Source organism: Pristis pectinata, chromosome 43 (assembly GCF_009764475.1).
Source record: "Pristis pectinata isolate sPriPec2 chromosome 43, sPriPec2.1.pri, whole genome shotgun sequence".
In the NCBI taxonomy this organism is placed as follows: Eukaryota; Metazoa; Chordata; class Chondrichthyes; order Rhinopristiformes; family Pristidae; genus Pristis; species Pristis pectinata.
Genome location: NC_067446.1, coordinates 588,432 through 615,529, shown reverse-complemented (window position 1 = coordinate 615,529; position 27,098 = coordinate 588,432). Strand labels below are relative to the sequence as shown.

General features: G+C 48.8%; 1 protein-coding gene across 3 annotated transcripts; it reads left to right on the top strand.

Moving 5' to 3' along the window:
* The first annotated feature begins 498 nt into the window (after nucleotides 1-498).
* LOC127566574 (catechol O-methyltransferase A-like) lies at nucleotides 499-26,499 on the top strand. Of its 3 annotated transcripts, none has more exons than XM_052009005.1 (5): nucleotides 499-769; nucleotides 17,911-18,190; nucleotides 19,756-19,949; nucleotides 21,887-22,018; nucleotides 26,243-26,499. In XM_052009005.1, exons 2-5 carry the CDS (start codon nucleotides 17,911-17,913, stop codon nucleotides 26,420-26,422), a joined length of 786 nt encoding a protein of 261 aa, XP_051864965.1. In that variant the 5' UTR covers nucleotides 499-769; the 3' UTR covers nucleotides 26,423-26,499. The 3 variants fall into 3 exon arrangements, with proteins under 3 accessions (XP_051864965.1, XP_051864963.1, XP_051864964.1); XM_052009003.1 differs by lacking the exon at nucleotides 499-769 and adding an exon at nucleotides 9,448-9,633; XM_052009004.1 differs by lacking the exon at nucleotides 499-769 and adding an exon at nucleotides 9,448-9,642.
* Nucleotides 26,500-27,098: the final 599 nt, after the last annotated feature.

Below are 27,098 nucleotides of genomic sequence, written 5' to 3'. Positions count from 1 at the left end.
ACTCAGTTGAAATAGAAGCCCGTTGGTGAAGGAGTTGGGCCTCTTAAAACTCTTCGTCCTTATTGTTTCTGTGGTAAAATGCCTTCTCACGTTTGCTATTCGTGCCTTTCTCGCCCAGAGCAGCGACCGCTTTGTGATCCCGCCACAACCTTCCGCCTCTCATCGCCCTCAAAATGGCGACGTAGAAACTCAACACCATGGAGCCGCCCGCCCAAAAAAAAGGCGCCGAACGCCGAGATCCCGCCCCTATTCCCGCCGATGGCTTCTCTGATTGGTCTGGTGTGCAATCAACCCCCGCCCCCGTCCGCATCGGCTACCTGATTCGTCCGAGAGGCTCGCCGCCCTGATGGTTGATTGACAGGCAAACCGTACACGCCGTTGGCTGGAGAAGACGTCGTGACGGTATGATTGGTTGTTGAAGCTGTCCATTAAAGATGAACGTTCTTGTTGGTCTTTGGAGGAGGGTAGTTAGCCATTTTGTGGGACTTGATGGAGATGAAGAAAGTTGCTCTGATTTATTTCATGCACTTATTTTTACTGTCTCCTTTTTTTGTAAATTGGGAATTGGCTGTCTTGCAGGTCTGGCAGCTAAGAACTTGTATTGATGAGGTACCAGCAAGTTAGTCCCTTGACCAACTTCTTCCCTTCTACTCCCACCTTGACCTACTCGTGGTCTCCTGCGTTGTCACAAAGTTGAGGAACAACACTTCATTTTCCGCCTGGGCATACTGCAACCTTCTGGATTCGATATCTAAATCTTCAACTTCTGGTAACTGGCTTTGTCTATATTGGAATTGGCTATTTCTGTTGTAATTTACCCATCTGTGACATTGGCTCAGATTTTCCTCTCTGCATTAGCACAGGACTTGGCTGGCATAGCCAACAGCCCTCATTCATCTATCAACCAGATTACTTTTTCAACAGCTCATCACCATGGCAACCTGGCCTTACTCTATCATAGCTTTTCCCTTTGTCCTGCCTGTCCATCCTTTCTGCAGTTTAAAGCTAACTTATTGGTATTGGTTTATTATCGTCACTTCTACCGAGGTACAGTGAAAAACTTGTCTTACAAACAGTTCTGATGAAAGGTGTTTGGTCTGGATTGTTCAACATTAGTTCTTTTCTACAGGTAACATCGAACCTGCATGCTTCAATAGTCAGAGGGAGAGATACAAGATGAAAAGACTATTTGGCCCGCAGAGACCATACTGACCATGAAACACCTATTTACACTAATCCTACATTAATTTTTTTTAATTCCCCTCCCCCACCCCCATCAATTCCTACCAGATTTTACTTCTCTCCTACACACCAGGAGCAACTTAACCCACCAACTTGCACCTTATTGGGATGTGGGAGGGAACTGGACCATTTGGGGGGGAGACCCAAGGTCACAAGGAGAATGTGCAAAGTCCACCCATTTGTTTTAGCATTTTGTTTTTGTTGCAGCATAAAATATCTGCTCTTTGGAAGAGCGGTCCTGCACATGCAGTAAGTGCTTTCCCCATAATGTACCATGTGTGCATCAAATAGGAACAATCGCACAATTCTTGATGTATCTGCTCAATGTAGACTGGAAGACAGCTGAGCCCTTGGGGTGGTGAACTTGTGGTTTTTGCAGAGTTAATGCCCAACTGTAATTGCCCCTTGTGGAGTCTATGGGGAGCTGCCACTGTCTATGGTGAAGGTGCTCCCATGATCCCCACATAGCCTGTGAGATCCAGGACTTCGGCCAAGTACTAATGAAACCAGCGATTGTCTAATTTCTTTCAAATCTGTATGAAGTCTGCCTTGGAAGGGAACTGTGTACATGGTGGGATTCAAAGGACCATGTAGTGTTCTGATCAGCATAGAATCATACCAAACAGAAACAGACCCTTTGGCCCACTGTGTCCTAACTTCCACCCTGCCCTCAAATTCACTTAGACCATTTCTGACACCTCTTGCCCCTTTCTGGAACTCTCTATCTCCGTAGAGAAACTATCCGCTGATTCCCATAAGCACCTTGTCTACACCTCCTCCTACCTTGTACGGATGTCATCCATTCTTTTCAGTTTCTCTGTCTCCACTGCATCTGTTCTTGAGATGAGGCTTTCTGTTCAAGGACATCTGAAATGTCCTCCTTTTTCAGGAACTGTGTTTGATGGAGCCCTCACCCGCACCTCCTCCATTTTCACACTTCTGCTCTCACCCTGCCTCCCACCAGAAAGAATAGAAGCGGAGTTCCTTTGGTCCTTGCCTTTCACCCTACAAGCTTCCACATCTAGCACATCATTCTTCATCATTTCTGCCATCTCACTACCAGTCACAACTTCTCCCCACCCCTTTCTGCTTTCTGCAGGGACCCCTCTCTCCATAACTCTGGGTTCCCTCATCCCTCCCTGTCCCCAGGCACTTTACCCTGCAGCCATAGGAGAACCGTTAGACCTGTCCCTACACCACCTCCCTCGTCATCCAGGGACCTAAACAGCCCTTCCAGGTGAGGCACACTTTTGCATGAACCTTCACCAAACTGTCTATTGCATTCAGTGCTCAGGACGCGACCTCCTCTACATTGGTGAGACCAAGCGTAGACCATTTTGCAGAGTACTTGTGCTCTGTCTGCAGTTGCCTTCTTGAGCTCCCGGTTGCATGCCACTTCAGCTCCCCTTCCCGTTCTTACCCTAACCTGTCTGTCCTCGACCTTCTCCACAGCTGGGTGAGATCCAACAAAAACCAGAAGAACATAGGTCCACGTCCATAGATCCCTCAAGGTCATTGCGCAGTTTGATAGGGTTGTTAAGAAGGTGTATGGTGTGTTGGCCTTCATTAGTCAGGGTATTGATTTCAAGAGCCACAAGGTAATGTTGCAGCTCTATAGAACTCTGGTTAGACCACACTTGGAGTATTCTGTTCTGGTCACTTCATTATAGAAGGGATGTGGAAGCTTTAGAAAGGGTGCAGAGGTGATTTACCAGGATGCTACCTGGATTGGAGAGCATACCTTCATCCTCATTAGGTTGAGTGTGCTAGGACTTTTCTCTTTGGAGCAAAGGAGGATGAGAGGTGACTTGATAGAGGTGTACAAGATGATAAGAGGCATAGATCGAGTGGATAGTCAGAGACATTTTCTCCAGGGTGACGATGACTAAAATGAGGGGGCATAATTTTAAGGTGATTGGAGGGAGGTACATGGGGGATGTCAGGGGTAAGTTTTTTTTTACAAAGAGAGTGGTGGGTGTGTGGGACACACTACCAGCAGAGGTTGTGGGGGCAGATACATGGGACATTTAAGAGACTCTTAGATAGACACATGAATGATAGAGAAATAGGTGGCTATGTGGGAGGGAAGGGTTAGATAGATCTTAGAGCAGGATAAGATGTTGGCACAACATCGTAGGCCAAAGGGCCTGCACTGTGCTGGAATGTTATGTTCTAACAGTAGCTCGTATTCCACCTGGGTGGTCGTCAATCAATGGCTTGAACATTGAAATTTCAAATTTCAGGTAACTGACACTGCCTTTAGAACATAGAACAATTACAGCACAATTCAGGCCCTTCGGCCCACAAAGCTGTGCCGAACATGTCCCTACCCTAGAAATTACTAGGCTTACCCATAGCCCTCTATTTTACTCAGCTCCATATACCGATCTAACAGTCTCTTGAAAGACCCTAACGTATCAGCCTCCACCACAATTTCCGGCAGCCCATTCCACACACTCACCACTCTCTGAGTAAAAAACTTACCCCTGACATCTCCTCTGTACCTACTCCCCAGCACCGTAAACCTATGTCCTCTTGTGGCCATCAATTCAGCCCTGGGGAAAAGCCTCTGACTATCTACCCTATCAATACTTCTCATCATCTTATACACCTCTATCAGGTCCCCCGTCATCCTCCGTCTCTCCAAGGAGAAGAGGCCGAGTTCCCTCAACCTGCTTTCATAAGGCATGCTCCGCATCCCAGGCAGCATCCTTGTAAATCTCCTCTGCACCCTTTCTATGGCTTCCACATCTTTCCTGTAGTGAGGCGACCAGAACTGAGCACAGTACTCCAAGTGGGGTCTGACCAGGGACCTATATAGCTGCAACAATGCCTCATGGCTCCTAAATTCAATTCCTCGATTGATGAAGGACAATACACCATATGCCTTCTTAACCACAGAGTCAACCTGCGCCGCCACTTTGAGTGTCCTATGGACTTGGACCCCAAGATCCCTCTGATCCTCCACACTGCCGAGTCCTACCATTAAGGTAGGACTCCTTTCTCTCTCCTGATTCACCCATGCTCTCTCAGCCCCCTACTTTCAAAGCACAGCCCCTTCCCCCCCCCCCCCCCCCCCCCCCCATTACCCAGTTTCTTTCCTCTCCCACCTGGCTCACATGGAGGAGGAGGATGGAGGTTCAGGGTGGCGTTTCCAGAGCTTGAGGTCCCAAGCAACTGCTTGGGAATGATCAAAGGCCCAGAAATGGAGGAGCCCAGAGATCTGAGTTACTGAACTTCTGTTGCAGACCAGATGAATCATTTTGGGAAGGAGATTGTATTGTGGCATATAATAGAATGAGAAAGGTTAGTGCAATTTATTACATGAAATGAACTATGATATACTACTGAGGGAAGCAGATTCCCTAATTCCAAACTCTCTTCAGCTCCCTAAAATAAAGCATATTGGGCTGGTGATATTTTTTCCACCCCCCCCCCCCCCCCTTTAGCCTTACAAACCTTGCACTGCATAATCTCAGCATTAGACATCTGTCCTCTGTGAAGAGTAAATGGGCTGTATTGCAGGGTTTTGATTGGGTGCAGGTATGTGCATGTGTAGTCAGAAATTTGATTGCAAAGTGCAGCTCCTGGCAGTGCCATATAATTGAAGATGGGCGTCACAGTGTGAACTGTTATTATGACCAATTCCAGGTGGGTTCATGTCACTCCAGAAGTGTAGCTGGATACTTGCCAGGTTGAGTTGGGCTTTTTGAGTCCAGTGTGATTACCGTATCAGATGCCCATCGTTACAGTGATATCGTAATTAAGTTATCAGCCTAGAGTTCTGGTCCATTGATCCTGAAATATGATCAAATCCCACCATAGCAGCTGGTGGAGTTTTATTTGGGTATAAAGTAATTCTGGAGCTCAAAATAAAGTTATTTTAACAGCCAGTGTTACGGGATGCTACTGGACTGTCTGTGAATTAATCTGGTTCACTCGTCCTTCGGAGAAGAATGTGACATCCTTAGTTGATTTGAGCCTATACGTGATTGAAATCAATTTATTTGATTCTTTGTCCAATTGCATGGGAAGACACAAGAAAATAAGGGCAGGAGTAAGCCACCAGGTCTCTCAAGCCTGCTCTGCCATTCAGTATGATCATGGCTGATCAATGCTGGGCTCTTTTGTGCCAGTTCTCCATAATCCTTAATTCCTGGATCTTTCAAATATTTATCTATCTTCACCTTAAGTATATTGAATGATCTGGCCTCCACCACCCTTAGGGACAGAGAAGTCCAGAGATTCACTACCCTATGAGAGAAGAAATTTCTACGCACCTCAGTTTTAAATGGGAGACCTCTTATTTTAGTGGCTGTGTCCCCTGGTTTGTGGCTCTGCCATCAGTGGAAACATCTGAACAGCCACCCTGTCAAGCCCACTTTGGATCTTGTAAGACCACCCCTCATTCTTCTAAACTCAGAGGAATTCAAGCTCTTGATAGAATAAATCTCTCATCCCACAAATTATCCTGGTAAATGTTATGATATTCTTTTTTTAGATAAGGGTACCAAAACTGCACAGTATTCCAGTTGTGGCCTTGGCAACACACTGTACATAGATTTTGACTCTGTGGCATTGAGTTCTGGTTGCATCTGCCACGACCTTGATGGTTGGTGGAGCAGGCTCATAGGACCAATTGGCCTATGCCTGCTTCTAGTGTTCTTAGCACTAAGGAGGGTCTATAAAAATGCCAGCGGCCTCCTTAACCTGTAAAAGTATAAGTAAAAATGTAACAACAATCTACGTTGTGTGGGAAATTGGACCACATTGCCCTAGGCACTGCTGAGACAACTAAGCATTCATGGCACGATGCATGAGTGGGACACCCTGAGGGCAAGTCCCATCCTTGCTTTTAATATTTCTCTAACTGACTGCTAATAAGTACTGATGACCCCAAGCCCACCCATTGTGGCCCTGTCCCTTCTCCATTCACTGTCTCCCTAACCCTAAGCTCTCGCAACATTCAGAATCAGATTTATTATCACTGACTTGAATGACATGAAATTTGTTGTGTTGCGGCAGCAGTACAGTGCAAAGACATACTATAAATTACAAAAATAAATCAATAGTGCGAAAAGAAGGAATAATGAGGTAGTATTCATGGGTTCATGGACCGTTTGGAAATCTGATGGCAGAGGGGAAGAAGCTGTTTCTGAATCGTTGAGTGTGGGTCTTCTTGTATCTCCTCCCTGATGATAGTAATGAAAAGCGGGCATGTCCCAAATGGTGAGGGTCCCTAGTGATGGATGCCACCTCTTGAGGCAATGACTCTTGAAGATGTCTTCGACAGTGGGGAGATTCTCAGATTCTACAAGGTTACAGACTCGCTTGCTAGCTCCAGCCACTGAGCCGACCCCAGGCCCCAACTGGGCTGACAATTATCAGCTCTTTTCCTTCCTCCCCCCCCCACCCATCCACCCTAGTAGGGCCACGTCACATGCACCCCACACCAAGAAAGTGCAGCACTGGTTCAGACACTAGTAGTGGTCTGTGGTCGTAAGCTAAAACTATCACCTCTCCCAATCCATTGCCCTTGTGCTCTCTGGGAGTACATTTACCACACACACTGCAGAGGGTGAAGAAAATGGCTCAATGCCACCTTCTCGAGGGCAATAAATTGCTCATAACGCCAATGATGCTCAAGCCTTATAAAGAAATTAATAGAAATAGATAAGGTGGATGATCTGCTTGATCTTTGTTTCACTCTTCCATTTTATCACTATCTTCTCAAGGGCAATTAGTGACTAAAAACATGTCCTACCAGTGACACATTCATCACTAAACCAATAAAGAAGCAGGACCACTCACGCTGAACTCACCGGAACTGATTACTTGTTTCCTCATTCTCCTTATCCTGGGAGGTACTGAGGCCAATTCCATCACTCCTGGCAGCTGTCCTGACTGAAGGCTGCTCATGTGGAGGAGGGAGGGAAGCGATCGAAATGTTGGCCCTCGGGAGGGCCTTATGGAATGGAGAGGAAGTTGCCACTGTAGCAGTCTCTGGTCAGGCCCTGTCGGGAGTGACTGCCATCAGCGCTCACTTCTACAGTTCGGGAAGGTGAGAATGGAGTTGGAGAAGGCAGGAAGATATCAGCACTAAAATGGTTACATTGCAAGGAGAGATGATGCCGACTGGGCCTCTGCTCCCTTGAGGATCAATGATCAAGGGCCAATGTGATCAAGGAGCTTAAGACAGTGAAGAATTTGGTGAGTTAAGGAGACCAAACAGTTACTCGATTGGAAGAGCGTCAAGAAAGAGTTAAGAACCAGGCCATTCATAGGCGATGTCAACAGCAGTTCTTTGTGTAAAGAGTGGGGCGAAGTTGGGAACCCCTGTCCCTGTTGTGGCTGTTGCTATGTGAGGGGAGGGTGTATGAGCTGGAGCTTTCAAGTCCAGGATTGATGGATTCTTGTTGGGTAAGGGAAGTGGAACCAAGGCCAGTTGAATGGCTGAACAACCTCGAGAGGCTGAGTAGCCTGTTATGCAGCAAGGGGGAAGTGTCATTTGAGCTCCTCTTGCTGTTGCACAGGAACCATAAGAGCTCAATGACACTTCCCCCTTGCTGCAGAACAGGCTTGAGGGGCTGAATGGTGCTTTTCTATTCTCATGTAACGAGCTCAAGAAACTAAGCGGCATTTTTCTGTTCCTGTGCAATAGACTTGAGAGGCTGAATGGCCTCCTCTTTTCCCGGTCTGAGAGACTAAAAAGGGTGAATAGTTTCCACCCGTTTCTGTGTACCAGATCCTGTGTTGTGAATGACCTGCTTCTATTCCTGTGATGTCTACTCAATATCATACAAGACAAAGGATAAACCTAGTAAATTCAATAAGTCTAGTAAATTCTCAGTCGCCCTTCCCCAGAGCAAGAACAGTGCCAAACAATTCCTGTGACATTTACAAACGGTTAAACAAAATTGCCTTCTCTGGCAGAGCAATTAATATTCATGTTAGATATTTCTCAACAGAAGCTGTCCATGAATCTATTCATCATTGAGGTGTTATCTGTGGTGAGGTGGGAAAATCGTCGCTCTGCATCTTTTCATTATTCAGGATCTCTTTCCTGTGTTTCCTTAAATCAAAACAAATCTTGAAATATTTATATGTCCTCAGCGGCAGTGCAAGAACACAGCTATTCTCCCATGACAGCTGATTTAATATCCATACTGATACAAGTCATAGGAGAGCAGGATTATTGATTGACAGTGTGAGTGAGGTGGGTTATCAGTGGAGATATAATCAGTTTCACTGGGCACTGGGGAGAGGGGTTACTGGGGGAAATGTGAGGGAACTGGATTACATCAGTGGAGATTCAGTGACACAAGTTGCAGGGTTAGAGGGGTCACTGAGGGACAGTATGAGGGAGCTGGATTAACATCAGTGAAGATACAGTCAGTGACACAGTACTGGGGGAGGGGTTTTACTGAGGGACAGTGTGAGGGAGCTGGGCTAACATCAGCAGAAATACAGTCAGTAACAAGGTCCTCGGGGAGAGGAGTTACTGAGATACAGTCAGTGACACAGGATGCTTGGGGACAGTGTGTGAGCTTGAAATATGTAAAGCTATCTGGAGGTATATTTGGTAACGTAGGGCGATTTGCGATTGGGGTTACAAAACCTGCTAAGTTCAGTGTCAAGGATAAATATGAGTCTTAATGATTGACCGTGGGTTGTTGTATGCATCATAACTGGTATAAATAATCGGAATCCACCATGTGCGAAAACTGCAATCCAAATCCCTCTGACCTTTAACCATTACGTACAAAATATCAAAGTCCTTTGCTTGCAATCTGTTTGTTTGCTGATGATAACCTGTACCAGGTATATGGAGGTTCAGAAATTGTTCTCATAACCCTAGGGTTAGAGGGATGGCCCCCTTCCCTGTTCTTAAACACTGTTCAGAGATTCCTGCTGGAGGGTTTGTACATGTGTTAGTGAGGATTTTGTCCAGTTTGTGTGTGAAACTCTTCAACTCTCACTTACTCAAACACACAGTATGGTGATCAGAAACAAGGACAATGGCTGATTGTTTGAATTTCCTCCCCCACCTAACTTGTACCCCAGAATTACTGAACCCACTGTTGGAAATGTAATCCTCTTGTGAAGTGGTTTGTCACGTTACAGGGTGTTGCAAGGCATTGCACAAACAGGTTTTTGTTTCTTGGAATAAGTGACCCGCTTTCCCCTCCCCTTGCTGCATCAGGCGTCACTCACCAGTTGAGGGATCTGGAACTGTGTCACGCAGTGTCCCTGGACTGTTCTAGCTGCAGCTCATTAACTTCAAACATTGCAGCCTTTGGAAAGTCCCTGTTTGTTTGCGCTGGCCGTCGAGAGAGATTTAAGAATTACAACGCAATTGAAGATCAGGAGAGAGGAGGAACTCATTTGGAAGTAAGCCAGGCAAGACTGAAAATATTTTTATTTGCATTGCAAAATCATGTAATGTCTTCTGGTATAGGTTGCAAATAAGTTTGAGGAACCTTCTTCTGAAATTTGTACTTTCCTGGCTCTGGGTTTGATTTTTATGAAAAGAGAGAACACTTAATCACCCCAGCATGACCAAATCATTTCACAGCCAGTGAAATACTTTTGCAGATCGGTCACTGCTTTTATGCAACACGTAGCAAAACTACAAGATGCCGCGGATTGCAGTGGGATGAATGAGCAGATTGTGTTTTGGATGCCAGCTGAGGAACATGGCCACTCCTGTGCCATTCTTCTGGTATTGCCTGAGTTCCGTAGAGTGCCACAGTAATTCCCTCCACCTGTCAGTGGAGCCTCAGTCTAACATCTCGTGTGAAAAACAATGTACTTTCAAGTGCTGCCAGTAAGACCCGCTCTCAGAACTGCCTCTGTCAACATGGTGGCTCCTCTGCTGCCCTCTGACCACAGGTCCTAATTGGGCCAACAACTCCCCTCAGTACTGCCAGACAAATGGTACGGTGGTAGTCTCTCAGTACAAATCCTTCCACAGTACACTACTCCCTAAATTCTGTCCTCCTGACAGTGTGCACTTCATCAGCCCCGTCCCACCTGATAGCACAGCACTTTGTCAGCGTTGTCCCTACTGATTGCTCGGCACTCCCTTGGCACTGCGCTCCCTTAGTGTTGTTGCTACTGAAGGTGCTGCACTGTTAGGGCTTTCCTTCTGATCGTGTGGCACTCCCTCAGCACTGTCTGTCGAGTTTATTTTCATATGCAAAGTATGTGTGGCACAGTGAAAAACTTACTTGCAGCAGCATCACAGGGCAGGCACGGTAGTGTAGTGATTAGCATAACGCTTTACAGCACCAGCGACCTGCGTTCGATTCCCGCTGCTGTCTGTAGGGAGTTTGTACGTTTTCCCTGTGTCTGCGTGGGTTTCCTCTGGGTGCTCTGGTTTCCTCCCACATTCCAAAAGACATACAGGTTAGGAAGTTGTGGGCGTGCTATATTGGTGCCGGAAGCGTGGCAACAACATAGCATGCCCACAGAACACTCTGCGCAAAAGATGTATTTCGCTGTGTGTTTCGATGTACACATGACTAATAAAGATATCTCATTTCACATAGCATCAGATAAGCAGCATTCACAAGAAAAACGAATTAAACATAAATTATACACAATTTTTACAAGAAAGAACACAATTAGATCAAAAAAGAACAAAGCCCATTTTAGTGAAACGTGATCATAGTGTTGCTAAACTGTAGTGATTGGGGTTTTGCCGCTCAGTTCAAGAACTGAATGGTTGTAGCTATTCTTGAACCTTTTGATGTGGGACTTCAGGTGTCTGTACCTCCTGCCCGATGGTATCTGCGAGAAGGTGGCATGGCCTGGATGGTGGGGATCTTTGATGATAGATGTTGCCTTCTTGAGGCAGCGCCTCCTGTAGATGGTCCGTGCTGACGATGTGGCGTTCCTTCAGTGATGGCGCAGTGCTCCCTTAGAGCTGTCCCTGGTGATGGCACTGTGCTCCCTTGGCGTTATCCCTATTGAAGGTGCTGTGCTCCCTCAGCGCTGTCCTTGCTGATGGCACAATGTTCCCTTGGTGCTGTCTCTCGCCAACAGCGAGGTGTTCCCTCAATGCTAACAGTATTACATAGGATTGTTAGCCTAGCGTGATTCAGTTGTTTAGACAGACCTGATGCTCTCACTTAGAGAGAAGGCCACTACTTATCTAAGGCCAATAGAAGTGAGTAAAACCTTTTGGAAACTTGGATAGACATACCAGGATATATGCAAATCGTACAGGGCAGGTTCACTGAAGAAACTGTACTGACTGTAATCGCTGTTCTTTCCTGGGTGATCCATTCCACATATTTTCTTATATTTCTCATACTTTCTTGTGAAGTAGAAGGACATTCTTGCCCATCATCTTCACTGGCTCTCAGATCAATCCCATTCCCTCACTAATTTTCTGTATAACCTATCCTGCCCACATTTTCATCAACTCCCTCCAGATTCTACCCCTCAGTTGCATACAAGGGACAACCTATAGTGTCCAATTAACCTTCCAACCTGCACATGTTTGTGATGTGGGAGGAAGTCCACACTATCACTGGGAGAGAGAGTACCAGATGTCAGGATTGTGCCAGTCACTGTCTTTACTTTCTTAGGAGGTTAGGCTTGTCACTGAACACTCTTAACAAACTTCTACAGATGTACTGTTGGAAGTATCCTTACTGGTTGCATCATGGTCTGGTGCAGCAATTCGAATGCGCAGCTACGAAAGAAGCTGCAGAGAGTAGTGGACTCAGCCCAATACATCACGGGCACATCCCTCCCCACCATTGGTGGTATCTACAGGAGGCGCTGCCTCAAGGAGGCAACATCCATCATCAAAGATCGCCACATCCGGGCCATGTCATCTTCTCACAGCTCCCATTGGGCAGGAGGTACAGAAGCCTGAAGTCCCCACACCACCAGGTTCAGGAACAGCTACTTCCGTTCAACAGTTCAGTCCTTGAACCAAGCGGCACAACCCTAATCACTACAGTTTAGCAACACTATGACCACTCTGATCACTTTGCGCAAAAATTGACTTGTTTTTTGTTCTAATTGTATTCTTTTTTGTAAAAAAGTTGTGTATAATTTATGTTTAATTTGTTTTTCTTGTGAATGCTGCTTATCTGATGGTATGTGCCTATGATGCTGCTGCAAGGAAGTTTTTCATTGCACCTGTGCATATGACAATGCTGGAGCTTTGAGGCATTAACTCTATAGCTACACCACTGTGCCACCTTGTCAGAAAAAGGAAAGCAAATTATCCTGAATGAAAGGGAAGCAGGTTGTCAGGAGTTGTATGTCAGATGAAGCAACATTAGTGTTGTTGACTTGCCCTGAGTACTTCTGGGTTACAGAAGGGAGAGACCACTTATTGTCTGATCATGACAAAATGGATCTCGTTAACAACAATGTCAGTTGGCACCACTGTCTCCAAGATGCTCTTATCAACTTCTATAAGTAGGATGTGAAAGTCAAATAAAACAGCAGATGCCTGCAAATCTGAAATAAAAACAATAGACAGGAAATACTTAGTGGGTCAGGCAGCATCTGTAGAGAGAGAAATAGAGTTAACGTTTCAGATCAAAGATGAAGCTTCTTTGATCTTTAAAGTTCACCCTTTCTCTCTCCTCCTGAACATCAACTGTTTCTTGCTCCATGGATGTTGTCCGACCTCGTGAGTGTCATAGAGTTGTACAGCATGGAAATGGACCCTTCTATGTGCTGACAATTTTACCCATCTACGCTGATCTCATTTGCCCACATTGGGACCGTATTCTTCCATTGCAATGCATCAGGGTTGATAAATCCCCAGGACTGAATGAAATGTATCTCAGGTTGCTGTGGGAAATAAGGGAGATAGCTAGGGCCCTGATAGGCATCTTTGCATCTTTATTAGCTACAGCTGAGGTGTCAGGATTGCTAATGTTGTTCCTTTATTTTAAAAGAGCAGCAGGAATAAGCCAGGTAACTGCAGGCCAGTGAGCCTTATGTCAGTGGTATGGAAATTACTGGAGAAAATCGCATGGGATTGGATTTGTGTGGATTCAGGAAGATGGTGGCTAAAGAGGAATAGTCGTCATGGCTTTATGCAGGAGAGATTCTTGCCTCACTAATTTAGTTGAGATTTTTGAGGAGGTAACTAAGAAGCTTGATGAAGGCAGGGCAGCAGATGTTGTCTGTACGGACTTGAATAAGGCATTTGACAAGGTTCCACGTGGTAGGCTGGTTCAGAAGGTCAAGGCTCCTGAGATTCAAGGCAAGCTGGATCCAAAATTGTCTTGGTGATAGGAGGCAGAGGGTGGTGGTGAGATGGATGCTTCTCTGATTGGAAGTCTGTGACCAGTGATGTATTGCAGGGATCGGTGCTGGGACCCTTATTGTTTGTGATCTATATTAGTGACTTGGATGTGAATGTAGGAGGCATGATTAGTAAATTTGCCGATGACGCAAAGGTTGGTGGTGTTGTGGATAGCGAGGAAACTTGTCTAAGATTACAGCTATATATAGATCAGATGGCAAGTTGGGCAGAGCGTTAGCAGATGGAATTTAATCTGAACAAGTGCAAGATGATGCATTTTATAGTCAAGTAGGGGTAGGACATGTACAGTTCTGGGTAGGGTGCGAGGAAATGTTAATGAACAGAGGGACCTTGGATTCAAGTCTATAGTTCCCTGAAATTGGCAACCCAGGTAGAGAGGGTGGTGTAGAAGATCTATGGCGTGCTTGCCTCTGCAGGTTGAGGCATAGAATTGCAGTGTTATAACTTTACAAGGTACTGATTAGGTCTCACTTGGAGCTTTGTATGCAGTTCTGGTTGTCACACTATGGGAAGGATGTGGTAGCAATAGAGAGAGTGCAGAAGAGATTTGTCTGGGTGATGCCTGGAATGGAGGGCTGCATTTATAAGGATAAATTGAAGAGGCTGGGCTTATTCTTACTGGAACGGAGGAGGCTGAGGGGTGACCTTGTAGAGATATATAAAATTATGAGGGGCATTGAAAGAATAGGTACTACAGGGGAGTCTAGACCTAGAGAGTTCAGATTTAAAGAGAGAGAGGAGAAATTTAACGGAGATCTGAGGGGTAAGCTTTTCACACAGAAGGTGGTGGTTATCTGGAACAAGCCGTCAGAGCATGTGGGAGAGGCTGGTACAAGTACGACGCTTAAAAGGTTTGGGTAGAGAAGGAGTAGCGGGATAATGGGCCTAATGCAGGCAGATGGGATTAGTGTGGGTAGGCGTCAGGGTTGGCACAGGTGAGGTGGGCTGACAGGGCCCCTCTCTGTGCTGTGCGATTCTAGGATTCTAACTGATGTGAAACTCGGGAGCTGAGACACTGCAGGAATTGCTTCATCTCTCAAGCCCCAACTCTGTGGCCCTTGGTATAGTTAACCTTCTCTTAATTTGTGCATAGAGCCTAACTTCCCCGAGCCAGCTCCCGATGAATAATGCATTTCCTACAAAATTCATAGAAAATGGATTTAGCCCCATATCCAAGAACAAAATACTGCAGATGCGACAGCTGCGATGAAAGATACTCACCTACCTGAAACGTTGACTCTGTTTCCCTCTCTACAGATGCTGCCTGACCTGATGAGTGTTCCCAGCAATATTTTTGTTATGTACCACTGTAAATACCAGAGGACTGGCTCCTGGATATCAAAGCTTCACAACTTGTATTAAAATTGGGCAGTGCCATCTCAGTGCACAAAACACTAAACAAAATGGGCAATATGAGATTACACAGATTAGACTAAACTAAACTAAACAAACTAAACTAAACTTGACTAACACTAAACAAAATGGGCAATCTGAGATTACACAGATTAGATGCTCACTGATGTAACTTCGGAAACGTGGGAGCCATTTTTTAATAGCAAGCTCCCACAAAGGGTCTCGACCCAAAACATCGACTGTCCATTCTCCCCCCCCCCCCCCCCCCCCCCCCACCTCCCCATAGATGCTGCCTGACCTGCTGAGTTCCTCCAGCTTTTTGTGTGTTGTTCCACTAACAGCAGCGAGGTTAAAACCAGGCAAGCTGTTCCATTGATCTCCATTCCATTTAGCTTCAGAGCACAGGGGAGAATTCCTGCCCTGCTCTTCTTATGAAAGAGCAACCATGGGACCTTTCTCATCCATTTGAGAGAGCAGGCAGGCCATGATTTAGGGTCTCCTCCTAATGATGATAATCATTAGTCTGCTAAACCTTGTTGGGGAGGGGTGGACATTTGACACACAAACTGAAAGTTAAAAGCTCTGCAGCGTGTGCCTCTGGTCACCCTGAACCAGCCTGAAAAGTACAGCAACCCAGTGCCTGGTGCAGAACTATAATGAAAGGGATCGCTGTCACGCCTGACTAGTTGTTTACTCAGCCATTAATAGTAAAATTACTCCCCTGGAGTGTAAACCTAGATTTTGCGTCTGCATTCTTGCCGGCCATTAAAACCATGGCCAGAAGCAAGAGTGCTGCAGTTAATACAGTACAAGATCTCTGATTAGTCCCTCAGCATATTCGTACAGGGATATCTGGGTTTGATGTCGTCTCTGTCAGGCTGACGATGCAGCATTCCTCCTCCCCTCTGCCTTGTCTGTTGATCTGGGCCACAACAGATCTGATCTGAAGTAAGCCAAGTTGCTGTGCATCACAGACAGAGGGCCTGTCTCCTCCGTAGGTATGGGTGGCTATCGGGTCACGAGTAGCTTGTCCCCTTTGAGACTCCTGCAAGGTGTCCACGTACCTTCCTCGCTCAGTTTGGCCCGTGGGGTTTAGTTGATGACCACAGTTTTCCGCAATGCTTCTGACAGCCTGGGCACATCAGGGGCCATGGGCAGCTGGAATGCCTCTGTGAGGGGTTTGTTTTGGGATCAGTGGTGGCTTTGTAGCTCAATAGAACAGGACTCTTTGAGCACTGAGACGGAGGACAATTGCTATTGAAGGTAAAAGCTATGATGTATGTGACTTGCTATAACAACTGAGTAGTTTAGGGATTCCTGCAGTGCGTGAAACAAACAAAATGCTGGAAGTACTCAGAAGGCACAGTGGTGTAGCTCGTAAAGTTTGCGCCTCCCGAGCACCAGAGTCCTGGGTTCGATCCTTGTTGTCTGTGTGAAGTCTGCACATTCTCCCTGTGACTGTGTGGGTTCCCCCCGGTGCGCTGGTTTCCTCCCACATTCCCAAAGGCGTGTGGGTTGGTAGGTTAATAAGACACTGTAAGTGCCCCCATTGTGCAGCTGAGTGGTAGAATATTGGGGGAATTGATCAGAATATGGTCAGGTTTAGGGTAGGATTAGTGTAAAATGAGTGCCTGATGTTTGCGTGGGCCCAAAGGGCCTGTTTCTGTCTTGTACCTCTCTCTGTACATAGAGACCTACCAAAGCATGTGCAGCTCGTTTATTCTCTCACCTAACTCTTCTCTACTGTACAGGCATAGGCACACATTATCCTGTACACACACCACAGAGGACCTGGGTCTAACTGAAGCCTGCAGAAAGAGCCATCCGTGAGTGTTGCTGACTGGTGTGCTCCTGGATCTAGTAGTACTTGCTACAAAGTCAAAGTCGAGTTTACTGTCAGATGCACAAGTCCATGTGTGCACAGGGGCAATGAAAAACTTCCTTGCAGCAGCATCGCAGGCACAGAGCATCAGATAAGCAGCATTCACAAGAAATACATAAACATAAATTATACACAATTTTTACAAGAAAGAACACAATTGTAACAAAAAAAAGACAAAGTTAATTTTAGTGCAAGGTGGTCATAGTGTTGCTAAACTGTAGTGATTAGGGTTGTGCCGCTTGGTTCAAGAGCTGAATGGTTGAAGGGGAGTTGAACCTGGTGGTGTGGGGACTTCAGGTTTCTGTACCTCCTACATGATGGTAGTTGCGAGAAGATGGCATGGCCTGGATGGTGGGGATCTTTCATCGAGGTGGCACGGTAGTGTAGCGGTTATCGTAATGCTATTACAGCGCCAGCAACCCAGGTTCAATTCCCACCACTGTCTGTAAGGAGTTTGTACGTTCTCCCCATGACTGCGTGGGTTTCCTCCGGGTGCTCCGGTTCCTCCCACATTCCAAAAACGTACGGGTTAGGAAGTTGTGGGCGTGCTATGTTAGTGCCGGAAATGCGGCGACACTTGCGGGCTGCCCTCAGAACACTCTCAGTAACGCAGAAAGACGCATTTCACTGTGCGTTTCGATGTACATGTGACTAATAAATGAATATCTATATCTTGATGATGGATGTTGCCTTCTTGAGGCAGCACTTCCTGTAGATACTACCAATGGTGGGGAAGGATGTGCTTGTGATGTGTTGGGCTGAGTCCACAACTCTGCACATTTGAATTGCCATCCCAGACTATGATGCAACCAGTCAGGGTACTTTCAATAGTACATCTGTAGAAGTTTGTTAGAGTGTTCAGTGACAAGCCGAACCTCCTAAGAAAGAAAGGACATTCAAGTGAGATGCGACCACAAAGGATCTTTGAGGGAAGGCTGCTGTGTAACACCATCCCCACAAAGTGTTCTTCACATCAGTGTGTGAGAGGAGCAGGTTTGACCACATAACTTTCTTGATTTCATTCCTATCATGAACTTATTATCCATACCTAACTGCTAGCCTCACATTTGTTATTTCCATCATAAAGTTCTGCTGTGTTAACTGAATTCATTTAACCATTCACTTGCAGATGTACCTTCTGTGCGCAGTGACCTCGGTGATCACAGGCTGTCTGGTTCTATTCAAGATGAGAAGCTTGCTGAGCCAGCACAAGGCAAAGCTGGTGCTGCTGTGGCAGGACCGGATCTGCAGCTACCTGCGGGACTGGCTGACCCGCAGCACCCAGCCAGAGCGGATGCTGAAGTACGTGCTGGAGAGGGCCGTGGCTGGTGTGCCGCAGAGTGTGGTGGACACCATCGACGAGTTCTGCAAGAGCACTGAGTGGGCCATGAACGTGGGCGATGAGAAAGGTGAGTACTGCCCCTTCCGGTGTGTTAAATCAGCCACTTAACGGAGACACAAGCGATTCTGCAGGTGCTGGGATCTGGAGCAACACATACAGAATGCTGGAGGAACTCAGCAGGTCAGGCAGCGTCTATGGTGGCAAATATTTAAGAGGGGAGATCTCCAGAGGTAATGAGGCCGGTGGTGGTGTGGGAGACAATGGCCTGTTCAGAGGGGAGATCTTCAGAGGTAATGAGGTCAGGGATGGTGTGGGAGACAATGGCCTGTTTAGAGGGGAGATGTCCAGAGGTGATGAGGCTGGTGGTGGTGTGGGAGACAATGGTCTGTTCAGAGGGAAGATCTCCAGAGGTAATGAGGTCGGGGATGGTGTGGGAGACAATGACCTGTTCAGAGGGGAGATCTCCAGAGGTAATGAGGTCAAGGATAGTGTGGGAGACAATGGCCTGTTCAGAGGGGAGATCTCCAGAGGTGATGAGGCTGGTGGTGGTGTGGGAGACAATGGCCTGTTCAGAGGGGAGATCTCCAGAGGGATCTTCCTTCTAAACAGGGAAGTCCTGATGAAGGGTCTCGACCCGAAACGTCGACTGTTCATTTCCCTCCACAGATGTTGCCCGACCTGCTGAGTTCTTCCAGCACTTTGTGTGTGTTGCTCAGCCACTTAAGAACACCCTAGCACTGGTGGAGGGGAGGGACAGGTTTGACAGCTATATGGTGCATTCCACATTTCCACCCATTGAGGGAAATTAATTCATGCCAAGAAACATTGTCCTCCCCATTCCACCCAGGGTAGAACCTCGCGAAAATAATCGTTATAACGTTTGCCTTCTGTAATAACTTTCACAACATCAAGGTTCCCAGGTAACAGAGGAGTACTAATGGAGACATGGTTGAGGAATAAATACTGTTGCAGGACACTGGAGGGATCGCCACAACTCCCTTTGAAGTGAACCTGGGGGGGGGGGGGGCAGTTTTAAAGGTTGGCCTATCACCCCATCTGAAAGGCGGCCCTTCCCACACTGCAGCATCCCCTCGGTACTGCGCTTTCAGACGATGCTGCTTCAACAATCCAGCAGACCTGTGGCACTGCCCCTCGGACAGTGCAGCACTCCCTCGGCGCCATCCCTCGGACGGCGTGGCACTCCCTCGGCGCCGCCCCTTGGTCGGCATGGTGCTCCCTCGGCGCCGCCCCTTGACGTGACGCTCCCTCGGCGCTGCTCCTCGGGTGGCACGGCGCTCCCTTGGCGCCGCCCCTTGGACAGCGCGGCATTTCCTCAGCAATATTTGTCTGATAGTGCGGTTCTTCCTTAGCACTCTCCTTCGAGTAGTGCATCATTCCCTTGGCACTGCCGCTCAACAGAGGCGTTATCTTGGCACTGCCCCTCCGACAGTGCAGTTTTCCCTCAGTGCCGTCCTTGGATTTTGTGCTCCACGGATCGCTGTGATGTGGAGGTGAGAAAGCTGCTCACTCGACCACAATCGGTGCCTTGTGCATAAAGCAGCACCTCTCATTGCTGGCAGCTCATTCAGAGGAGGGAAAGCTTCTCATTGCTTCATCACAATTCCTTTCCAGGTCTGATCCTGGATCAGATTGTATCGGAGGTGAACCCGAGCATTGTGCTGGAACTGGGCACCTACTGTGGCTACTCCACCATCCGTATCGCCAGGCTCCTGCAGCCCGGGGCTCGCCTCTACACCGTTGAGTTTAACCCTGACACAGCAAAGGTGGCAAAGCAGATTATTGCCCATGCTGGTGTGGGAGACCAGGTGAGAACAAGCACCCCAAATCTCTTCACAACTGCCTAATTTAAAACACTGCGCACGGGGTTCCAAGGAGAAGTGATCTGTGTTTGGTCACAAAGAGAGTAAAGGCAGAGGAGTTTAGAGAGAGAGTTTCAGAGATCAGGGCCAACCAAGGTGCAAGAAAAATGTCAGGTGGCTGTAGGAGCTGGACGGGAAGACAGGCAGGGGTGTAGGAACCACAGGGTTGCAGAGGAAGGGAGAGGTGTAGAAGGTGGGGGGTTATAGTGAGGGGGGGTGTAGGGGCTGGAGGGGGTTACAGAGATAGAGGGGGTGTGGGGGTCAGAGGGGGTTACAGAGAGTGGGGTGTGGGGGTCAGAGGGGGTTACAGAGAGTGGGGTGTGGGAGTCAGAGGGGGTTGTAGGGATAGGAGGTGATAACAAAGGGGCCGGGGCTGTGGGAAGTTAGGGAGGGATGTAGGGGCTGGAGGGAGTTACAGAGATAGGGAGGGGTGTAGGGTCTGGAGGGGTTTACAGAGATAGGGAGGGGTGTAGGGGCTGGAGGAAGTTACAGAGATTGGGAGGGGTGTAGGGGCTGGAGGGAGTTATAGATTGGGAGGGGTGTAGGGGCTGGAGGGAGTTACAGAGATAAGGAGGGGTGTTGGGGCAGGAGGGGGTGAGAGATGGGGAAGGGGTGAGACAAGGATGCATCTTCAAAATGGAGGCTTTGATTAACCAGAAGCCAGTGTGGGCTGGGAAGGTTAGGGGGTGACCTGTGAAAGACTCTGCAAGTCAGGACGGGGGAAGCAGAGTTTCGGACAATTTACAGAGTGGAGCCAGAGGAGCATCTGGCCGTAACAAAGGCACGGTTGAAGGTTTCAGCAGTCGATGCCTGTGAGGGAGATGTTCCAGAAGGGGAAGTGAACAGCCCTGGTCATTACATACATTCATGTGATCTGAAAATCAGCCCAAGTTTAAATAGACATAGAGAGGTACAGTGTGGAAGCAGGCCCTTCGGCCCACTGAGTCTGTGCTGATCATCAAACAATTTACACTAATCCCATTTTTTATTCTCCCATGTTCTCATCGATTCTGCCCCCCCCCCCCCCGCCCCTTTCGATTTTACCAGTCACTTACACACTAGTGGCTTATTAACCGATACACCTGCACGGCTTTGGGACGTGGGAGGAAACCCACGCGGTCACAGGGAGAATGTGCAAACTCCACACAGACAGGGCCACAGGTCAGCATTGGGCCCGTGTCTCTGGTGCTGTGGGGCAGCTGCCATATCTGCTATACCACTGTGCCACCAAGTTGATCCAAGAGTATGAATAGCCTCAGTTATTTGCTGAAGAGTGATGCAGTCGGTTCAAGGGGAATGGAATATGTAACAGATTGAGGTGAAGGATATAATCTTCAGTTGGAGGGAATCCTGGCTCTGCCAGGGCTGGATCTCGGACCAATCTCACAGCTCAGAAAAAGACCTTTCAATTCTCAGAGGAAGAAACCCCCAATACTCAGAATTGTGGCTCAGTGAAAGTGCCTTTGAGGCAGTTAGAACATGATGTTGTGCTGAACCAATTAAGCTAATGACACCTAATCTCTTCACCCTACACAATGTCCATCATCCTCCATTCTCTGCACATCCATGTGCCTATCCAAGAGCCTCTTAAACACCTCTGTTGTATCTGCCTCCACCACCACCCCAGGCAGCACATTCCAGGCACCCACCACTCTCTGTGTAAAACAATCTGCCCCGCACATCTCCTTTGAACTTTCCCCCCTCTCACTTTAAATGCATGCCCTCTGGTATTAGGCATTTTGACCCTGGGGAACAGGATATTGTCTGTCTATCCATTTGGGATGGGAGAGTTGGTTGAGTGGCTTGACAGGGAAGTAAATGCAAAACTACTTCCAGCACACGTCTCCCCTCAGGCTGGTTTGAATAACTTGACTGTGTTACAGGTGCAGCTTCTGGTGGGCTCGTCCTGGGATCTGATTCCAGAGCTCCGGGAAAAGTTTGATGTGAAGAAGTTGGATTTTGTCTTCCTGGACCACTGGAAGGAGAGCTATACCCGGGATGCCAAGCTCTTGGAGGTAACTAGCAGCACCTCCCTGTTAACGTGAGGCTTCAGTGCCACCAGATGAGAGGCAGAGAGGTTGTGGTGCCTGTGCAGTCAGGTAGCCTGAGGATGCTTGCAAGCCATGGCAATAACAGGGTGCTGGGGAGTTTGTAAAGTGAAGTGGTGGTGGTGGGTAGAGGTTTGTTCACAGCACCATGGTACAGCTAGGAGAGATGCTCCCTCACAGCTCCATACAGTCAGAGAGCAATACAGCACGGAAACAGGCCTTTCGGCCCAACTCATTCATGCCAACCAAAATGCCCATCTGAGTTCATCCCTTTTGGCCCATGTCCCTCTAAACCTTTCCTATCCATGTGCCAAGTGTCTTTAAATGTTGTTAATGTACCTGCCTCAACCACTTCCTGTGGCAGCTCATGTCATATATGCATCACCCTCTGTGTGAAGAAGTTGCCCCTTGGATCCCTTTTAAATCTCACCCCTCTCATCTTAAACCTATGCCCTCTAATTTTTGATTCCCTTTCCCTGGGAAAGAGATTGTGTGCATTGACCCTATCTATCCCCCTCATGATTTTATACACCTCTATAAGGCCACCCTTCAGTCTCGAAGGAATAAAGTCCTAGCCTGTCCAACCTCTCCCTATCACTCGGGCCCTTGAGTGCTGGCAGCATCCTCATCAATCTTCTTTACATTCTGCCCAGCGTAATGACGTCCTTCCTATAACAGGGTAACCAAAACTGTACATGATATTCCAGATGCAGCCTCACCAAGGTCTTGTACAACTGCAATATAGCACCTTGTCCCAACTCCTACATTCAGTGCCCTGACTGATGAAGGCCAACGTGCCGAACACCACCTTTACCACACTATCTGCCTGTGACACCAGTGATCTTGACCTCTGGTGCTGCCTGTGTGGAGTTTGCATGTTTTCCCTGTGACTGCGTGGGCTCCCCCCCAGGTGCTCTGCACCCTAAGGACATGCTGGTGGATTAATAGGGTACTCTAAATTGCCCCTGGTGTGTAGGTGGGTGGTGGATTGATGGGAATGTAAAATGGAATCGGTTTAGGATTAGGGTAAATATGTTCTTGACATTCAGCACGGTCTCGGTGTTTCCTTGTGATATGACTGTAAAACACACAATGATTTCACTTCGCTGGTGTAGCCGATCACCCACTGATCCACACAGGCTCCCAGGAGGCAAGGAATCCACTTGTGTCCCAGTTTTAAAACCTCTCCATAGACTGGCCCTCTTCCAGCCCATGTAACAGCCATTACCCATTGTGCTCCACCGACTCCAGCCTCCTAATTGTCCCCTGATCTCTGTTGCTCCGACCCTTGCAGCCCTGCCTGTGCCTCGATCTAAGTTTCTTCCTGAACCTCCCTATCCTTCTTTACGGCCAAGCTTTGGTCCCCTATCCCTGTGAATCAGGAGGCCACCCGGCCTGTCGAGTTGATGCTGGCTCTCACAATCACTTGTTCACTTCTAACCTATTCTCTCTGATGGAAAAAAACAACAAGATGCTGGAGAAACTCAGCAGGCCAGGCAGCATCCGTGGGGAAAAGCAGGTGGTCAACGTTTCGGGTCAGGACCCTTCTTCAGGACTGAAGATAGGAGAAGGGGAAGCCCAATATATGGGTGGGGGGGGGGGGGAAGCAGAGCAGTGAGAGGTGGACAGAAGAGGGGAGGCAGGGTGGGCACAAGGTGGTGATAGGTAGATGCAGGTAAGAGATAGTGATAGGCAGGTGCGGGGGAGGAGGCCGAGGACTGACATATCAGTGATAGTGTGGGGTGGAGGGGGGGGGAAGCGGGGGGTGTTGCAGTGACTGGCAATGGGGAGATGCAGATCACGGTTACGGATGGAGTGCGGGTGTTCTGTGGAACGGTTACCTAGTCTGCGTTTGGTCTCCCCAATGTAAAGGAGGCTACACTTGGAGCACCGAATGCAGTAGAAGATATTAAGGGAGGTGCAGGTAAATCTCTGTTGCACCTGCTAGGACTGTTTGGGTCCCTGGATGGAGGTGGTGGAGAGGCAGGTGTTGCACCTACGGCGGGGGCAGTGGAAAGGGTGGGATGAGTGGGGAGGGAGGAGTGGACTAGGGAGTCGCGGAGAGAGCACGGTCCCTGCGAAAGGCAGAAAGGGGTGGGGAGGGGAAGATGTGCTCGGTGGTGGGGTCCCGTTGGAGATGGTGGAAGTGGCGGAGAATGATGTGTTGGACGCGTAGGCTGGTGGGATGAAATGTGAGGACAAGGGGGACCCATTCCCTGTTGGGTCTGGGAGGGGTGGGGGTAAGAACAGAGGTGCAGGAAATGGCAGAGGTGAAGGTGTGAGTTCTCTTGACCATGGTGGGGGGGGTGGGGAGCCATGGTTTGTAAAAAAAGTTGGACGTCAGATATTCTGAAGTGGAAAGCCTCATCATGGGAGCAGATGTGGCAGGGATGGAAAAATTGAGAGAAAGAGATCGCATCCTTGCAAGAGACAGGGTGGGAGGAGCTGTAATCGAGGTAGCTGTGGGCGTCAGTGGCTTTGTGGAAGGTGTCGGTGGATAAAGCATCTCCTGAGATGGAGACGGAAAGATCGAGGAAGGAGAGAGAGGTGTCAGAGATAGTCAGTGTGAATTAGAGCTGGGTGAAAATGAATGGCGAGGCTTATGAAACTGTCAAGTTCTGCATGGGTGCAAGAAGTCGCACCGATGCGGTCGTTGATATAACGGAGAAAGGGTTGAGGAATGGGGCTGGAGTAGGCTTGGAACAGAGACTGTTCAATGTAGTCTACGAAAAGGCAGGCGTAGCTGGGGCCCATGCAAGGGCCTTTGCTCTCCCTTGTATACCCATCTACTCCCTCTTCATTCCCCTGCCACCTACACTATGGGTACCTCTGTAGAGGCCAATTAACCAGCCATTATAAAATAAAAGCAGAAGTTGCTGGAACTACGCAGCAGGTCAGGCTGCATCTGTGGGAAGAGAAACAGTTAACATTTCAGGTCAAAGACAGTTTCTCTTTCCACAGGTGCAGCCTGACCTGCTGCGTAGTTCCAGCATTTGCTGTTTTTATTTTAGGCTTTAAGCACCTGCTGTTAGTTTTGACTTTAACCCACCGTCATCTCCTGTTGTGGCTCGGTTTTAGTCATTCTTTGATCATGCTCCTGGAAAACGTCTTGCTGCACCTCGTTTTCATCTAAAGGCAACACAGAAAACGGAAGTGTATTTCTCCTGCACCTTTCCCTGCCTTGGGATGGCCCGAGGCACCTCCCAGCCAGGGAAAGACTTCCCAAGTGTTGTCTCGACAGTTGTTGTTGGTAGCGATAACAAGCTTCAAGGATGTGCCAAAGTAAAAAGTTCATAGATTGAAGTCTAACCACATGGGACTCATTGAGGGACAGTGGTGAGGGAGCGCCACACTGTGGGGGGGGTGGTACTGAGGGAGTGCCGCATCGTGGGAGGGGTGGCCTGAGGGAGCGCCGCACCGTGGGAGGGGTGCTACTGTGGGAGCATCACGCTATGGGAGGGGTGGTACTGAGGGAGCGCTGCACCGTGGGAGGGGTGGCCTGAGGGAGCGCTGCACCGTGGGAGGGCGGTACTGAGGGAGCGCCATACAGTGGGAGGGCGGTACTGAGGGAGCGCCGCACCGTGGGAGGGGTACTACTGTGGGAGCACCGCACCGTGGGAGGGCGGTACTGAGGGAGCGCCGCACCGTGGGAGGGGTACTACTGTGGGAGCACTGCACCGTGGGAGGGCGGTACTGAGGGAGCGCCGCACCGTGGGAGGGGCAGTACTGAGGGAGCGCCGCACCGTGGGAGGGCGGTACTGAGGGAGCGCCGCACCGTGGGAGGGCGGTACTGAGGGAGCGCTGCACTGTGGGAGGGGTGCTACTGTGGGAGCATTGCACTGTGGGAGCGCCGCACTGTGGGAGGGGTGGTACTGAGGGAGCGCTGCACTGTGGGAGCGCCGCACCGTGGGAGGGGCGGTACTGAGGGAGTGCCGCATTGTGGGAAGGGGTGTGTTGAGGAAGTGCTGCACCGTGGGGGGGGGGGGGGGGTTGGCAGTACTGAGGCTCCACACTGTGGGAGGGGCGGTGAGGAGGGAGTGCTGCATTGATTCCAGAAAGGCAATACTGGGGAACATCACTCTCTTGAAGTCTGTAGCAATGAGGGAGTGAGAAGAGCAAATCACTGCCATTGATTAAATCACTCTTCCCATTATCTTCCATTCCTCCCCCCCCCCCCACCCCTAACTGTAGGCCTGTGATCTGCTTCGCAAGGGAACAGTCCTCCTTGCTGACAATGTAATTTGCCCAGGTGCGCCAGATTACCTCGAGTACATCCGTCACCACTCACGGTACCAGAGTGAGTACTACCCTTCCCACCTGGAGTACACACAGATCGAAGATGGTTTGGAGAAATCGGTGTACTTGGGTTGACAGAGTCCTCGCTCTGGCCTCGGCAGTGACTACAAAGCTATTGTATCACAGCCATTCTATAAAAATGTTAAAAATAATTCCAGGTTAAAATGCAATTCTTTCAGCAGCTTAATCATGCCTCTGTACTAACAGTGCTAATTTTGCTTTGTTTACCCTCCTGTAGGAAGTTCAGTCAACTGAATCATAAGGTCATGGATTCAAGACACTGTCCAGACCCAGCTCAGAGGGGCAGTGCTGAGGGAATGCTGCGCTGTGGGAGGGGCAGTGTCGAGGGAACGCCGTGCTGCAGGAGGGGCAGTGCTGAGGGAACGCTGTGCTGTTGGAGGTGCAGTGCCAAGGTAACGCCGCACTGCGGGAGGGGCAGTGCCAAGGTAACGCCGCACTGCGGGAGGGGCAGTGCTGAGGGAACGCTGTGCTGTTGGAGGGGCAGTGTCGAGGTAACGCCGCACTGCGGGAGGGGCAGTGCTGAGGTAACGCCGCACTGCGGGAGGGGCAGTGCTGAGGGAACGCTGTGCTGTTGGAGGTGCAGTGTCGAGGTAACGCCGCACTGCGGGAGGGGCAGTGCTGAGGTAACGCCGCACTGCTGGAGGGGCAGTGCTGAGGGAACGCTGTGCTGTTGGAGGTGCAGTGTCGAGGTAACGCCGCACTGCGGGAGGGGCAGTGCTGAGGTAACGCC